General features: G+C 44.4%; 2 protein-coding genes across 8 annotated transcripts in view; one reads left to right on the forward strand and one right to left on the reverse strand.

Annotated features, from left to right (window-relative positions):
• METTL6 (methyltransferase 6, tRNA N3-cytidine) overlaps positions 1–1,574 on the reverse strand; it is a 102,507-nt gene extending 100,933 nt beyond the window's left edge. For 3 of the 7 annotated variants that reach the window (XM_069648750.1, XM_069648751.1, XM_069648746.1), the window contains exon 1: positions 964–1,110. The gene's annotated coding sequence lies outside the window, so the exon portion shown is untranslated. Of the gene's footprint in view, positions 1–142; positions 424–561 lie in introns of those variants that run through there. The other 4 variants (XM_069648752.1, XM_069648749.1, XM_069648747.1 and 1 more) reach the window with 4 other exon arrangements.
• Positions 1,575–1,582: 8 nt separating this feature from the next.
• The window catches only part of EAF1 (ELL associated factor 1), a 234,333-nt gene continuing 218,865 nt past the window's right edge, over positions 1,583–17,050 (forward strand). Inside the window, exons 1-2 of the mRNA XM_069648753.1 lie at positions 1,583–1,783; positions 10,857–10,951. Of these exons, the coding sequence (XP_069504854.1) occupies positions 1,681–1,783; positions 10,857–10,951 (198 nt within the window). The 5' untranslated portion in view covers positions 1,583–1,680. The remainder of the gene's footprint in view (positions 1,784–10,856; positions 10,952–17,050) is intronic.

Genomic DNA, 17,050 nt, shown 5'->3' on the forward strand with positions numbered 1-17,050 from the left:
TATCAAGGAATCAGCATCTTTAAAAACCTAGTAGTACATGAGTCAAGTTGATAAAAGTGGCCATTTAGTAGGTCTGCATACAGCATGGTCTCAACAATCATATTCCAACTGCATGCCAGAAAAGAGGACATGTACTACTTACCTAGAAGGCAATGTACATCCTCATTCAGTAAAAAGTGCTGCCATTGCCTTGATGAGGCAGCACGTGGTGTGTTGTGCGTTCTTAAGGTATTTAACCACAGCCATTTGCTTTCTAGCACTTCTGTCTTGGGTTTCGGTATGGAGCAGGGTATCAGGATGCCATGTGTGGATCTTTCTCAGGCTTAACTCGTGTTTGGTTCTTTGAGCCGAGCCACATGTCCTTGCTCGGTTCCACCTTATGAATTATCTGGCTGGCACACCTTTCCGTGAAGTGGAGGTTCAGAACTGCATAACTTCTCGATATGCAAATTACACTGCAGTGATACGGAATGTAGTATATCGCAAACACTAGTGGGATAATTAGCGTGTTAGTGGTTGTAACATTTTAGAAAATCTGATTTCTAATGGATGTGTACTCACGTATATAAAGGCATGTGACCCCTGCACCGTTCAGCGATGTTCTCTTCCAGAATCCTTAAGTAGTATCTCACCACAGAGCCGCAACACTACCGATGGCACCCAAACAACCCGTTTCCTCGCTGTGCCGTGGGCTGAGAGCTTGGCTACAAGGCGTGCATGGAGCTAAAACGAACCCTTTGCCTTACCTTAGCGTGGCAAAGTTTAAGGAGTTTACCCTCAGCTCTGTCACTAACAGTGTGACATTCAGTGGACGATCACGATTCTGCTATGACAACCTTTAGGAATGATATCATTTTAGTACGATTATTTAAAATAAATGTATGTTTAATAACTATCAGCGAGTAACGTAAGGAAACATTTAAATTAAATTGTAATCATAACATAAACTACCAAAAAACATACACATTAACTTGATCTTCAAGGAAGGGACTGTACTTTACTGCGTCGAGCACTCTGGCATCTCTGTACACAAGATAAAACCCCAAACACCAGCACGATGGAACTAGTGGAGGAGAGCAGTCGGCGCTGGCGGCCATCTTTAAATGGTCCCATTCCCTGTCCATCACTCACAACCTGATACTAGAATATATGGCTACACGTGCAGGTATGCACACTTTAAAGAAGACTGTCGATAAAAATGTCATGACATGAAACGGCATTAAATAAACATAGGAATTCTAATCATTAATACATTTTTCAATATACTTTGTAAAATATTTGTATCACTGTATCGTTGATAGCTGCGACCCCACGCCTACATACTGACTGGAATGTATTTGTCATATACGTTTTTACTCAAGTTTCACTCTTTCAACTCTTGCCCTATTAAAAAACAGACGCTCCTCCCCGAAAGAGTTCACATAGTCCATGCTTCTTCTCCCCTTTCACAGCCTGCGATTCTCTGACCACCCAGCAAGGGCCCCGCCTCTTCTTGCCAAGACCCCTTCCTTGGCTCGCCCTAACCCCGCCCCCTGCAGAGCAGTTCCCACCTCTCCTCGCCAAGGCCCCGCCTCCCTTTGATCGGGCCCCGCCCCTGGCCCGGCCCTTTGCCATTGGCCCCGCCACCGCCGTCTGACTTGTCTCACCGGGTTTGTTTACGTATTTGCAGCGCGGCCCACCATGAACGGAAACCCGAACCCTCTGCTGGACCGAGAGGAGCACGGGCTGCGGCTGGGCGAGAGCTTCGAGAAGAAGCCCAAAGCTGCCTTTCACACTATCCGCTGTGAGTTCCAGGTGGGAGGTCAGGTGTTTCTGCAACCACTATAGATGGAGGCCTCATACATCCCTGGTGTTTACCGAGGGTGGGAGTGTCTCGGCTTTCAGTACTTGGGCATAAGTGCTATCCACTGATAGTACAATCAGTAGATCGTTTGTGTGTGCAGTGTTTGCAATGAGAAACCAGCATTGGTTAAGCCATTGTGCCTGGCTTTACAGATAGTAAGAAATTAATATATTTATATGGGGCTGTACATAGATCACTTACATGCAATTATCATCCCCAACCGAATTGTGTGCTCGTTTATTAACCTCGAAAGGATAAAAGACGTTGGCCTTGCTGGGGCAGATCACAGCAGCAAGTGCTCAACCAACTGAGACATTTTAACAATGTTTCTGTAATTTCCCAAAAGGACAAACATGTCACCTCTACATTTGAAAATGCTGACCTATTCCTTTTGGCAATGCTTATTGTAGCCCGTTGTTTACATTGGGGGTAGGAAGAGTATTCACGGTTGGCATTGGTGTGATTATTTACTTTGGGGGATGCAGAGAGTTAAGCATTTTCCTGTAGTACAGCAACATGTTCAGCAGTGCTTTTGAAATAATTTTGACAGTGGGGTTCCTGCCAAAGGTGCCGCAGCACCAATTTTTTTAAAAAATTCCTGGTGCCTCTGAACTAGTGAAGTTTGCAAATGAGCGAATGTATACGTTTGTTTAGGTTGGTTCTGCGTAAGACAATTTCCCAAGAAAAATAGAACCACTGTTTCATTTTTTTTTAAATTGTAAAAATGGTTTATTTCAAACCTTGTACATCTTACTCAATAAACAATTCATACAGCTTAAATAAGTCCTTAAGAATTGTGCATTCATAAAGAATCGCTACTAAAATTATTAATTATTACAGCCTAATGCCACTTACTCCATGTCGAAAACACAGTTCATGCTAGATCAACCAATTCATTAAGGGTTATGACTTGCATTTTAAAGCACATTTCCAATTGAACAGCAATAGCGTCATTTATGGAGAGCCACATTTCCATTGAAATGGTCTCTTGGTGCTGGGAAATCACCAGAGACAATAGTTGGAAGCGTCAATCCTTAATCTATGTTGGCACCTGATAATGTGCTTTTTTAAAGGTCAGCAGTGATGGCTAATGAACTTTCATTCAAGTGTGGTGTAAAACTCACGCCGAATTTCATTGATTATCCTTACACCACCTCTCTCTCCCCAATAATGGTTTCAGAAATTGCTGTAATGTCCTCCAATCCCTCAAGAATTATTTTTCGGAAATGGAGGTGCATTCTATAGGCCAATCTATAAGGTTAACACGTTATTCTGAAGATAACCCTACGGGATGTTCGAGGCCGTTCATAATGCACGGGGTGTTTCTCCACGGCAGAATATCCTGTATGTTCCCATCACAACAAATCAATTCTCCAAAAAAACAATAGCAGCACAGTAATAGATAATTTAACTGCCACTAACCCATAGAAATAATTCCAATGCCAGATGGCATGCCAGTAGAAATGTCACTGGTTTTAAATACCATGCCAGGCGACACAATTCACATCATTCTTTCTACGCTACCTAATAGCTTAATGTACTTTATGCGCCAAATAAAATCAGAAGTGTTAATATATGTGTGGGTGCCAACATCTATCCCAGGACTTCCAATATGTTCGGCGTGTTCATATTTTCCAGGATGATGTTAATCATAGGATACTTCTAAATGATGCAAGCATGTAATACGTAAAAACAAACTATTCTGAAATATCAATTCAGCATCAATGGAGATCAATATTTCAGTCTTTCTTTGTAGCGCCATGATACCAATAGCCATGCACTGGAACATTACAACATATCGCTTCTGAGTCTGGAGGCTTTAGCCGCATTTCAGGCATGGGAACGTTTTTTTAAAGGTGTGGCATATGCATCACACCTGTGTCCCTCATATCTCCTCTGACCGGGGAGAGGAGAATTCAGACTCCATTCCTGTTCAGTTGTTTTCATCTACTGAGTCTGGAAACAGCTGCCACTATTGCAGGAATGAAAACAAAGGAGACCTAATGGGAAGTCATCTACTGTTCACATACGAGTATATCAGTCCTACTGAGAATGGGTCTATGTTCTTACTGTACATCTGAATTGGTTTTTAATATTAGCTGAGTAGAGGTCCTCTACTGCCTTTTGGCTGAGTATTTTCTTTGTTTCCGCGCCCCTCGCGGTCACGTGATCTCCCAATCCGGCACTTATGTGCCGGCAGGGCAGGCAGCGCAGCATTCATGTGCAGGTGGCATGCCTGGCAAGCCCGTCTGGGCCCATCCAGGTCCCGGCCAGGGAGCTAGGCGGTATGTCTCCCTCCCCCTCTGTTTCTAGTTAGTGCTCCCCCTTTCCCTTACCACACATAAATGGCTAATTATTTGGCCCCCTCTGCTACATTGTGGCCTCTTGGCTTTGTAGCCAATTCAGTGGCTATGGTAGTGATGCCATCTCCCAATCTGAGCCAGCTGCACTGCCTGCTGTGCAATGCTAGGTCATTGGTAGCTCATGCGTCTGATTGCTTTGATCTTCTGTCTGGCCTGAGGCCGTATTGTCTGCTGGTCTCTGAATCCTGGCTATATGATTCTTCGCGCCTGCTGTAGTGACTATGCTGCGCGATGGCTACAATGTACTGTGGTCTGATTGAGCTTCCAATCGCCCTGGGGAGGGTGATTCCTTTATTTTTCAAACCAGATTCGCCTCTGCAGCGATTCCGTTGGTAGTTACGCGTAAAATAGAAGCCCTCCTGGTACGTATGATCTTATCTCCCTTCAGAACTCTTAATTTCCTTATTGTATATCGTCCTCCTGGTTCCGATCCAGCCTTTACAGAGGCTTTTGTTAACCTTGTTGCTTCTGTCCAGCTGCAATACTCCAATCTAGTTCTTGCTGGCGATTTATAGTTGCAATGACTCCTCTGACAGCACTGCCGCACATTTTATTGCTGCCATTGGCGCAATTTGTTTCTGAACCTACCCATATTTTGGGTAACTGTCTTCATTTAATTGTTGCTAGGTCTACCGATATTTCAGTTATCAGCGCTCACACGGTCACTTGGTCTGATCATTTTGTCATTCCCTTTTTCTTTAATTTCACTGGTTGTGTCCCTACATCCTGCAATCGGAGTGTATGGAAGTGCATTTGGCGCTTAGTTGACCGGCCCCTGTTCGCTGCCCATATTAATGATTTGTGCGTTGCCACTCCCTGTCTGGATCTCTGTTCTCTCTCTCAGATATTCACTACTGCGGCTGATTTGGCTGCCCCTCTTAAATGCATCAGAGTGCGGGGTCTGCCCTCGGAGCCCAGGTTCAATGACGATCTTAAACTTCTTTGTCTTAAACGTAGGCAGTCAGAACGGAAATGGCGCTCCTCCTACTCCCCCTTATAGGACAGTATTCTGTGCTACTACGTCCATCTACCTTCAAGCTATCAATCAGGCCAAACGTAATTTATTTACGTGTCAAATTGAGAATGTCATTAATCAGCCAAAATAACTGTTAAAGGTTGTTTGCCCACTGTCTACTAAGGTGCTTCCTGCTGATTCAACCCCCGTCCTAAATTCTATGTGACTTGCTTGCTGACTTTTTTCTATTCACAAAATTGACGATATTCGTGAAAATATTGCACATTCTCGCATTTCTACTACTGTAGCCATGGTCTCTTTGCCCTCTTCAGCACATTTGCAGTCTTCCATGTCTCTGACTGTCTCTGCATCCCACTGGGACTCTTTTCCATCTTTCTCAGCTACTGAAATCTCTTTGGCTGTGGAGAGAATGAAATCTGCCATACCCGTTGATGCCATTCCTCTTAAAATAGTGAAAGAAATTATGCCCTTCATCGCTTCTAATGTTACGGATGCTATTAATCATTCATGCTCTTCAGGTACGATCCCTTTGGAGCTTAAACATGCCTTGGTGAACCCTCTGTTTAAGAAACCTTCTCTCAACCCTTTGATCCCTGCTAATTTTCACCCTATCGCACTCCTCCCTTTTCTTATGAAGCTGCTAGAGTCACTGGTTGCCCCTTTGCTGTGTAGATTCTGTGAAGACACTCTTTTGTTTGATGCCTTCCAGTCAGGTTTCTGACATGGTACCGAGACAGGTACCGAGACTGTTCTGGTCTCTGTGCTGGATGATGTGACACTTATTTCTGACCAGGGTGGAGTGGCTGCCCTGATTCCGTTAGACCTTTTGGCGGCTTTTGATACTGTCGACCCCTCCATCCTGATCGGTCGTCTTTCGGCTGCTGGGATCTCTGGCTCGGTTCTCTCCTGGTTTCATTCCTTTCTCTCTAATCGCTCGCAGTCGCTATGCGTTCAGTCTTTATTTTCTGCTATATCTTCTTTGGTTTGTGGGGTTCCTCAGGGCTCTGCCTTCTCGCCCACCGTGTTCAATATTTACATACAGCCTCTTGTCACCCTCGTCCGCTCCCACGGCTTCAGATGCTACTCTTACGCTGACGATACTCAGATCTTGGTATGGTTGGACCTTCTTCACCCCTCCCATGCCACTCGCCTAAGAGATTGCCTGCAGGCCGTTGGGAGCTGGATGAGCAACCACTGGCTCAAACTGAATGGGGCAAATCCGAGGTTCTGGGTCTTTGGACTCTCTCTCTTTGGCCTTTGTCTATTAGTTCTATTACTGTCCCAGCTGCAACTGTTAAAAATCTCAGTGTTACATTTTCTTTCTCCCTTTCTATGTCTTCCCAGATTAGCTCAGTGTGCCAGGCGGGCCACCTCCAGCTGAAGATTCTGAGAAAGGTGCTGCAGTTTATTCCCTGTCATCTTCGCGCCCCTGTGGTTGCAGCCTTAGTTCTTATCCTGATTGACTACTGCAACTCCCTGTGCTTGGCGCAACCAGCTTATTTGGTCCAACATTTGCAAATTGTATAGAATTCAGCTGCGCGGCTAGCCTCCGGCACCCCTCTTTGGATCCATATCTCCCCTATTTTGCACTCTCTTGATTGGCTCCCTCTGGCCAAGTGTGTCCATTTTAAATCTGTGTCTTGTACACAGGGCATTCCATGCTGCTGGGCCTGAGTACTTACAGCATAAGTTCAGACCTTGGGTCCTGTGGTGCCCTCTGCGTTCGGGGGACAGGTTTCTAATTTCTGTGTCTCAATTCTGGTTCATCCGAATTGGTGGCTGTTCATTTTCTGTTGTGGAATGCTCTGCCCCTCGCACTTCGGTCCATGGTGGCCCACCTGCAATTTAGACATGCCTTAAACATTCTGCTCTTCCGTGCCCAGCCTTTGGTGCCACCACAGTCTTGTAGCGCCAGGTTGCCTTTTCGTATCAGTTGCACTGTACCTTGGTACGAAACGGATAACAACATCGACAGGTTTTTTTTGGCAGAGTTTTTTACCGAAGTTTAGGCCGATAAACTCTTCAAATTAAAAAAAAATATTTGGTGGGGTTCCCTCCCAATCTCCCCCATAGCTATTATCTTTTCCCTATTCCCCACACCCCCTACCCCTTATATCACCTTAACCCCCTGCAAACCCCCCCCCATATATTTCAATTAGTTTTTTCATTCTAACATTTTCGGCAAACAACTCTGCCAAAAAAAGGCTGGCAATCTAACAATGTCATACCACTGAGAAGTACTGGTACTATCCAAGAATGTATCTTTAGGCGCTAAAGCACAGTAGCTTTCCTGAGTACTACATGTACTGTCCTGTTGAAAGTATTAGAGCCCCATTAAAAAGTGGAAGGCGTATTTATTTTTTAATGTTTAAAGCATGGACCTAGCCTGAGAGCAGCAAAGCACTGTGCGGTATGGAAAGCCAGTGTTTAGGCTGGCGTCTTTTAGCAGTAGCGCAATACTGTAGGTTGCAGTATGTATGTCTATTGGGATTAATCATTGATCCGGTTTTGATGGAAAAATCCAAGTTTTGAGAGATTTGCAAAACTGAAAACTCTGCAGGTATTTCAGAGGGTGGGTGTATGATAAGGGAAGGCTTGTTTGCGGTTCATCTCTTTGCGGACGAGTTGTGAATTGAGCAGGTTTTTTGATTTTCTGCGCTAGGAGAGTGTGCCACCAGATATGTGATGCTTAGCAGCCAGGTACACTGGTGTGCCTCTAGTGACTGATTTGTAGATGATATATGCAGTCTTGAACAGTACCCTGGCCTGTAGAGGAAGTCAATGTAGTTTGCTAAGGACAGAGGTAATTTGGTCAACTGCGTTGAGTGTCCTTTTCTCTTTCGAGTGAATGGAAAGAGTTGCATTGGGCTTAGGCTACATAAAATGGCTGAGGCTATTGCACGGCAGCCCTCAAGGTGTTTCTACTGATGAATGGGCTGATCTCTCCGCCTTTTTAGCTCGCCAGAGACACCAAGCAGGGTTGTCATCTTTCTCCCGAGCAATTCAACGGCTGGTGAGCCTAATCGGGCAGAAAAACGCAAATGGGTGTATTCAGGAATTTGGCAGGAGTCATGTTATATTACAATACAGAGACGACCTACTGCTTTAAGTGAAGCAACCTGAGGTGAATCTACCACCACTGGTGGAAGCAATTACCACATTTTGTGAACACAATGGCGTAACAATCAACTGGACAACGTTTTTATTGCTCCGGTTAAAGGCTGCCACTATAGAGTCAGGATTCAAATGGAAACTGGGAGTTGTTGGTGCGGTTTTTGGGGTGCATGTGACCACTGACATCAGAGAATTCCTGTTGGGGTAAACTCCTATGCACCAAGAGGTACTGAAAGAGCTCAAATAGGTGTCTAACATTGCAGAATTTAAAGATTGGCCAAATGTTCCTGATTAAGATGTTGGTAACCCCAAATCTTTGGTACATTTATCAAAATGTTCCTATTGTCTGGCCGGCTGAAACAAGTAATGGTATTGATCATATGGACTGGAAGGGCTGCACGCATATCGCTGGATACTTTGTTTAGGCCTTTTGGAATGAGTGGGCTGGCTGTTCCAGGCCAAGTTCAATACTGCCAAGTTGCGCAAGCATAATTTGTTGCTTGGTGGTATACAAACTTCCCTGATCTGCTGCATGTGCACCTTGAAACATCAGTAGTATACCCTAGCGCCTGCTACAGACCGCACCACTAGTAATCGGTAATAATGTAAGTGAAAACTTTCAGCCTTGGTTTTCAACTCGGAGAGCCCTGCAAATGTAGCCAAAGCACAAAGACCAATTAGACATGTTGGAGTAGGGAGACTGGCCCAGGGAGTTGGAAGACCCCTCAAAGGTTTAGGGAAAGGGGTACAGGGGCCTCAGCAAAACTGCAAACCCAATTGGCTGTTTTTTGTAAAAGAGAAACAAAATTGGTATTTAAAAATGAAAATTTGTCTTGTGGCTCGCTGAGAACCTTGTCACGATAATAAATATCTGTATAAAAGAGAAACTCTGCTAACTACCCCCCCCCCCCCCACCACCCCGGATTACAAAACCTGGTGTTTAAGGACAAATAGTAGCTGGTTTGCTAAAATTCGTTTGGAAGTTGGACATCTGTTCCAGACGTGAACCTCACTGCTAAAAAAGGGGCATTTGAGGTTTGAAGACGTGCAGGTTGTAGGAACTTCAAAACGTAACATGGCTCTGTAACCTGCCTAGGGTAGGCCATTGCTAAATACAACTATCAAAGATTAAATGACATACATTAATACATCGGTGTTAAGAGATATATCACAAGTCAAGTAGAGTGAGGGCTATCCCCTCCTTACTTCCCCATAAAACTTTGGCTGTCCACATTCACACCGCCAGATGTTTACTTTGTCATGCATTTACTTCTTCATGCCTTTACTTCGTTTGCATCTTCACATTGTGGTGGTGGCAGTGGATGTGGTTAAGGTTAGTGTTTGGGTCAAGGAGAGGCACGGGGAAAGAATATGGAGTAGAAATGAAGGGGTTCAAGGGGTCTCCCCGCCCCCCCCTCCCTATAGTGGTGAAGGGAATGCTGTAAAGGTCTGGAGAATTAAGTGTCAAAGTGAATGCAGGCAAAGTAAAGACATATATCCGACTGAGGAAAGCACAATGTCTGACATGACTGCTTTCATCTAGTTGGAACAATGCATGCATAAACACGCTTTTAGTGTAACAGCTGATCCATGCAAGGCTTGGTTCCTTGAATACAGGGTCGGACTGGGACAAGAAATAGGCCTGGTCAGTCAAAACAAAGTGGCCCACCCCTCGCCTTAAGAAAGTGGCCCACCCCTCGCCTCACGACCCTTGACCTCTGATGACATCACCGGAAGTGATGTAATTTGACCCCACCCCAAAGTGACATCCCAGGAAGTGATGAAATACGACCTTTCACCCCTTGACAAAACAGGAAGTGGCATCAAATAGCATTGTTCCTAAGTACACTACGAAAAATATGGTTATGATTTCACTAATGTGATATACATGTCATACAAGAATGGATCACCATATGTATCATTAATATCGGTGCGTGTATAGATCCATATTGTCAAATTACTGGCTAAATGATAATATGTTATTGTATAGCACTTATGTTTAAGCTCTTTTTTTATAGAACAAATGTGCATACAATATCACCCAACCTGTGTTGGTACTCATTTATCGACCTAAGAAGGATGAAAGGCGTTTTCCAAACCGGCCCAGGCATGGCCAGAAACCGGTCCCCACTCCCCGAAAGGCAGAGGGGCCAATCCGACCCTGCTTGAATATCCTATCCTATACCTGACTGTGTACGCACAGTGGCTCGGAACACAATTAATGGTAGGTCTCAGCAGCACTATATGCCTTCTGTTTTCCCTAGTTTACCTGCAGACCTACAGGAAAAATACCGACAACATCCTGCAGCTACTTATTCAGTAAAAGGTTGATTATGAAATATGAGGGTTGTTGGCATGGAGGTGTTATGATCGCAAGTGCCCTCCTAAATCATGCCTGCCTCTCTGGAACAGGCTTCTGGACAATCTGGATACTCATTCATCAGCCCCAAATCTCCTTTTTCTAATCCAAAATGACTGTAATGGGAATCAGCTTTGTTCCTAGAACCGAAAAAAGTCAAATGTTTACCATTATTTTAATACGCCTCCTTTCATTACTTAGATGATTTCAAGCCAGCGTCGATTGACACGACTTGTGAGGGGGAGCTGCAGGTTGGAAAAGGAGATGAAGTTACAATTACATTGCCACATATCCCAGTAAGTTTTGTCTTTTGATGTTTGTTTTATTCATTTTAATGCTTTACACGATATCTGCATTTAAGTGCAGTTATTGTTTAATTGGGACGTTATGCATTTTTCGATTGCCTGTTTATAGGTGAGTCCCAGGTGAAATCACAGCTGTGAAGCTGGGACAAAACTATTTTGTCATATTTCATATGCTTTATATTGCATGTTACTGGGATCAAAATACACAGAGCTACTATTGACTACACGGTGACTGGCTGAATATATACAAAGGTGACATAACACAATTTGGGATTCTTGTAAATATGCATCTTAATCACATTTCTAATTACGATTATTTTGTAAATATGCACAGTGATGTAATATGATTAAGAAGCTACCTTGTTTGCTTTTTGGAATTTGCAATGCCTCAAAGGCAGGTATTTATCAAAGGTATGAATCTCATGCCTCTCTCTCTTTCCAAAGCAAGTCAATGGCCCGTTGTAAGTGTTTAGGTGACTTTACCAGATCACATGCTCCCCCAGGGCCTGGAGAGATCCAAAGAAGATCCAGAGGATGATGAGGGAGAACCTAATGAAGAGATCCAATTACCGAGAATGGCTCACTGCCACGGTAGATTGAAGATTGATGTCATTAGCTGCAGTAGTTATGCATAGCTCTCAACCATTTGTCTTGCAAAGGCGGGTGAAATCACCCGATTTTGTTTCTGGCGGGTGAGACGCCCATTGGAATGAATGGGCGTGCAGGAGGCCTGGCGGGTGAGTCAGCCCTTTGCAAGGCGGGTGACACCCGCCAAAAGCGGGTGAGTTGAGAGCTATGAGTTATGGTTCTACTCTGGAGAGACGTGGGTCTGCAACAAAGCCGCCCAATAACTGATTAACTGAACCAAGATCAATTGGTGAATGTGAGGGCCATAGTCAAAGAAAATGCATGGAAGCAGCGTGGCTTTCATGATTGTAGGGATGAGCCAGAGATGTCACAGTTGTACAACGGATGCGCAGGGACATCAGCAGAGACAGAGAAATAAATCCAAGATACCAGTCTCAAACCCGGGACACCAAATAGGACCAAAAGCTGCCACAGAGAGTGAAGTTTTCCACTGGATTGTCTAGCCCAGCAGCAAGGATCATAGGCTTTGGAAAGAGATGCAGGATAAGACACTGGGAGTCCCCATTAGGAGTTCAGTCATCAAACAAAAGGTTGCAGCAGCAGCAACAGCCGCGCTAGGCCTCTGGAAGGGTGTGGTGGTCTTGCTTTGGTGTCATGCAGCCTAGGTAGCATAGAGCTTCAGCGCAGCACAAAAAACACCTTCCTGAGATGTGAATTTAACTGTTCCTGCCGGATCAAGGGACAGGAGTGCTGCCAAGGTTCCTTCTGTTAACATTTCAATCTTGGATTGCATTGTTAATTTCCTGTATTTGCACGGTGTTAATGTTTGTGAGGACTGCCATCCTGCTTCCATTTTTGGGAGCTCTCATAACATTATTCACATTTGCTAGTGATCATTGGTGTTTGGTTTTTCTTTAACTGAGGCTCACTTTGAACTGACTACAATATTGACTTTTATTCAGGACATTCAATTATTTTGCGGATGTTGTTCTTTTAGTGATTGTGTTTGTCTAGTGCTAAATATATTGCAATTTGTTTTTTGGCTGTTGATAAGTGCCATTTATTTTGTTTTGTGTCTAACTTCTGAAACCATGTCAGTCCAATCTGTACACAGATCACCCTGTCCCTGGCTATTATTCGTAGGGACTGTTTGGCGAGCCCCCTCGAGCCCCCCCCTTTCCTACATTGTTTTAACCCCCTTAGGACATGAGTGTACTTAACATTGAGAAACCATCTGGGAAAGAGCTGAGGGAGGCCTTAGTAAAGTACTGGCTTGGATCTGCCAAAGAACTGGGCCAGGAGTGGTTAGAAGTTCTGACAGGTTATATGTAGGCTTGAGCTTATGACTGGTGTGCCCAGGAGAATAGGGACTGTGTTGTGATAGGATGTGGGATCAGTAACTTGCCATACTTCCTTAGTTCTTGTCATTAAATTCTTAAAGGTTCTTCGAATCTAAGTCGTACAGTTGACTAGTGTGAGAAACCAGAAGGTATCGCAGCTGCTAGTCCCCGGGTCTCTCTCTCTCAGGTGGCCAGAGCATGGCCATCGCCTTTGGATCCAGAACCCTGAGGGTGGACCAGTGTGGGAGGATCACCTGGGTGGGGGGGGGTCTTCAGGGAGTGGAAGTGGGACACCGGATGGCGATATGCGGTATCCCTCCCCCTGTAACACCTTTTCCTCATCCTAGCAGATAGGATACTTAGGGACTTTACCCCTCCAACCCCTCCTTTTCCTACACGACGGACAGCCCGCCCTGGGAGAAACCAGACACACACCCAACCATTACACCTGACATGTCCCAATATTGTGGCCAGGCAATTATGGTTAACGACTCGCACCGAACTCCCATTAAGCTTCCCCACACGGATAAAAGGCGGAACACGAGAGCACACTCTGAGCGAAGCAAAGCACACAAAGGAATATAATTTTCCAGATGGCAGCTGAACGAGGGACGAAAGGTGGCAAACCGAGAAGGGAAAGCAAGGAGGGAGATACCCTTGACCTTTCCACCGAAAAACCATTATTTTCCAGTAACGTTCAGATTGGAAAGCGTAAGGCCAGGAAACCGAAGTAAAGAGTCCTGCATTGTGTGTCAAAGATACCTGGGGCCCTCCTGCATGACTGAGTGAGTCGGGGAGGAGCTGCAGCCGCCGTGGAACAGTTCTGGCTCCTGGATAAAAGAAGCGCCAGAGAAATCAACACAGCCGGTGAGTCCGATACAAGACCGGTCTGTGTTGAACTCAAGGTTGCAAGCAGCAACATCGTATGAGGAATGTCGGAGCAAAGAATCTGTGTGTGATGACAGACGCGAGTAAAGCTCAATTGCTGATGGATGTGTGAACTCTAATGTGAAACCGTGAAGGTGCGAAATTAAGTAAATGTTCCGGCACCGTGGATGTGCTCAATCTAAGGTCTCTGTAAGGTATCTAGCCAAGAAGTGGCAGAAACGAAAGTGGAAGATTCGTAAGAACATTGCGTGAAATTAATCAAAGTGATCCTGCGACGGTTTAAGCAAAATCCATCGCACATTCGAAAGTCTTCGATCTTTTATATGAAGAGGAAAACGTAGAAAGTAAGAATACATGGTCCAAACCCGATCGAGGGAGACCAGTTGTCAACATTGTGGTAAAAAGGCATTGGAGCCCGAAGGAGGGCGACCCATGATGAACACTGGAAGTGAAAGCTTGTAAATGTGAAAATCATGATAACAAAGGAACTTTGGTGCTTGTTTGTTATAATAATTTAAATAATTTAGCATTTATATAGCGCTACGAACTCTCAGGCATCTGAGCACTGCTTATTATTACCCACGGTGTGTGGTGCTCATTTATCGACCTCGGAAGGATGAAAGACTGAGTTTGGCCGTGCCGAGATTCGTACCTGCATCAGCAGGCTCTGCACAGACGTCAAAGCGAGCGCTCTACTCGCTGTGCTATCGGACCAGCTAATATGACAGGCCCTCTACATTAGGAGACCGTTATTTGGAAAACGGCTTTGGCAGAAGACCCTGTTACCTATGCTTTGAAATGTATCCTTGTGGCAGAGAAGCCAGAGTGTGTGCGAAGCTCGAAAGTTCCACCTTACCCCGTGCTGAAAACGTGGGCGAAGGGAAGCCAACTGCTCAACTATCCTGACATACTATTTCTTGAACACATTTCTTTTTGAATACACTATTGTCCCGCACCATTTGTATTTAGAAGTAAGGATTGGCAATATGTTTATTAGTATAGGCCCTTTTATTTTGACGAAGACTTGACTAGGACTGTGTTATTATTATTTGATGGTCGTAGCTTGCTCCCATCCTTAGATTTAGGCTTAGATAGGTGTTCAGCCAACCCATTGAAGTTCAATAAGCACCCTCGTACTGTGATCACTTGTGTCTGTCTTCACTGTTTTGATACCATGCCTTCCTTACACTAGTGTAAGGGAGGCATGGCATCACAAGTATGATACTGACACAAGAGATATAATTTCAAAACCTTTTATTCAATTTTCGGGGTTTGGAAAAACTCCTACTTTGCTCTATAGCTATGATGGGAGTAGTCTCTACCATCAAATAGTGAAGAAAACGCAGTCCTATTCAGTCCTTGTCAAATCAAAATGGCCTATACTAACAAAATCCAATGCCTGTGTGGGAGATTGCACCTGTAAACAAAATAAAAATGAACCAAAAACTAAGAGTTGCAACCCATACTTACGGGATCTGATTTTAAAAGAGCCACAGGGACTCTATCCGGACCATTGGCTTTCCCTGTGTACTGAGGATGCAACGCCTTGCAAACATTCCCAACTGTATAGATGGGGATCTGGGATAAGGCCTTAGTGTTCTAAAGGACACCTCATAGCCACTTCAGGTAAGTTGCTCTTAAATTCCTTTATTGGAGTTACATCAAGTTGTATCAAGTAGCTGCATATAAACCCACTGGCCCCCATCACACAGGCTTACATTCTCTAACTGCCTGGGCTGGAACCTCTTTCCTACCCAAACATTCTAATCTCTGTAACATAATTCTCATTGACCTCACGCATACCATACATTCTTGCAAGCACTATATAACACACCTCCCCTCTGTCTCACAGACACCAGATAACGCACTCAGACTTCATACAGCCTTCCAGGCACTGCACAACACTTAGCTAAGTTATGTCCCCCACAAACTAGTTGGATTGCCCATCTGTCACCATCTGACTCATGGCTGTATATTGGCAGAAAATGGTTCTTCCAGGTATCTCCCAAGATGTTACTCTCAACTTGAGGGGAATAATTCTTCGTTCCCCATGTTAATAGGGCCCAAAAGGTCTTGTTATCCTTAGCAGAAATTGCCTCGAAAAGATACTTCTAGGCTCTCTTTGCACTGCACTTTTCAGTTGTCTGTACTGCTTCTTGATTGCACGCACTACTGGATAATAGACTTCCTTGCCTTCCTTTGTCATTTTCCTCACTGTGCAGGGTAACTTTTTACAGCAGCATTCCTTATCAAGCCAGCAATACTTCTGAGGTCCTTCTCGGTTACAAGGTTTAGGTGAAAGATGTAAAAGGTCATTATTAACCTTAAAACATTGAATATTGTGATGATGTTAAGGCATAAGTCTTCTTCCGGGGCTAAGATGCATTCTAAATATTGCATAATAGCATTATACATAACTGGAAAAAAGCTGCGCATATCTGTTATTGTTCATATCATGCTGTGCCCACTAGACGAAAATACCATGCTAACCTTTTTCTTAGCTTCAAAGTATCTTGTTGGACACATGGAAAGGAGAATAAACAAAGGATTGTGGTTTCTTTCAACCCTTGAATCAACCCAGAAATCCTTAAAACAACCCAATGCTTCAGCTGCCAAAAAGCAGTAATCTATTCTGGGGATACTTGATGGGCACACACGCTACCTGCTGCTGGACTATTCTTTTTTGATCTGCATTTAATAGCTCTAACATCAGCCTACCGTGTATCTTTCATTAAGCGATCCACCTCATTAGTTTTCCCCTGTGAACGGGACATTCCCTGAACCCACTTCATTGCATCGACGTTCAGGAAGCCTTTATCATCCGATTTCCCCCCCCTAGCAAATTATTAGCATTCCAGACAACAGCAACCACCCCTTCTTTCATTCAGGAGCCAAACCCTCATTTGAGTTTGTAAGATTGGATACATTCACAAAACTGAATTGTCTGCGTAATAGTTTGAATTATAGATTTATGCAACAGATAAGGCCCATTTTACATCCCCTAGTCCTTTGATTACAATTTTAAGGATATGTTTGGAGCCCATGGACATCTGGCGTGTCCTAGCCCCCATCCGGATAGAGACACAAACCCATAGACCCCCTTGTGGTCTCCCATGAGCCGGTATTGCATTTACACAGTACTTGAGATGCCCATCCTTGTGAAATGGGTCAACTGCTGACATTTACTGCAGGGCTGTTTATGTCTGCTTGGCTAATATAATAATCCCGGTCCTTGTCCCCCCGATTTTGTCCTTTCATTCCACAATATTCCAGC

Source organism: Ambystoma mexicanum, chromosome 2q (assembly GCF_040938575.1).
Source record: "Ambystoma mexicanum isolate Mex_15411 chromosome 2q, UKY_AmexF1_1, whole genome shotgun sequence".
Taxonomy (NCBI): Eukaryota; Metazoa; Chordata; class Amphibia; order Caudata; family Ambystomatidae; genus Ambystoma; species Ambystoma mexicanum.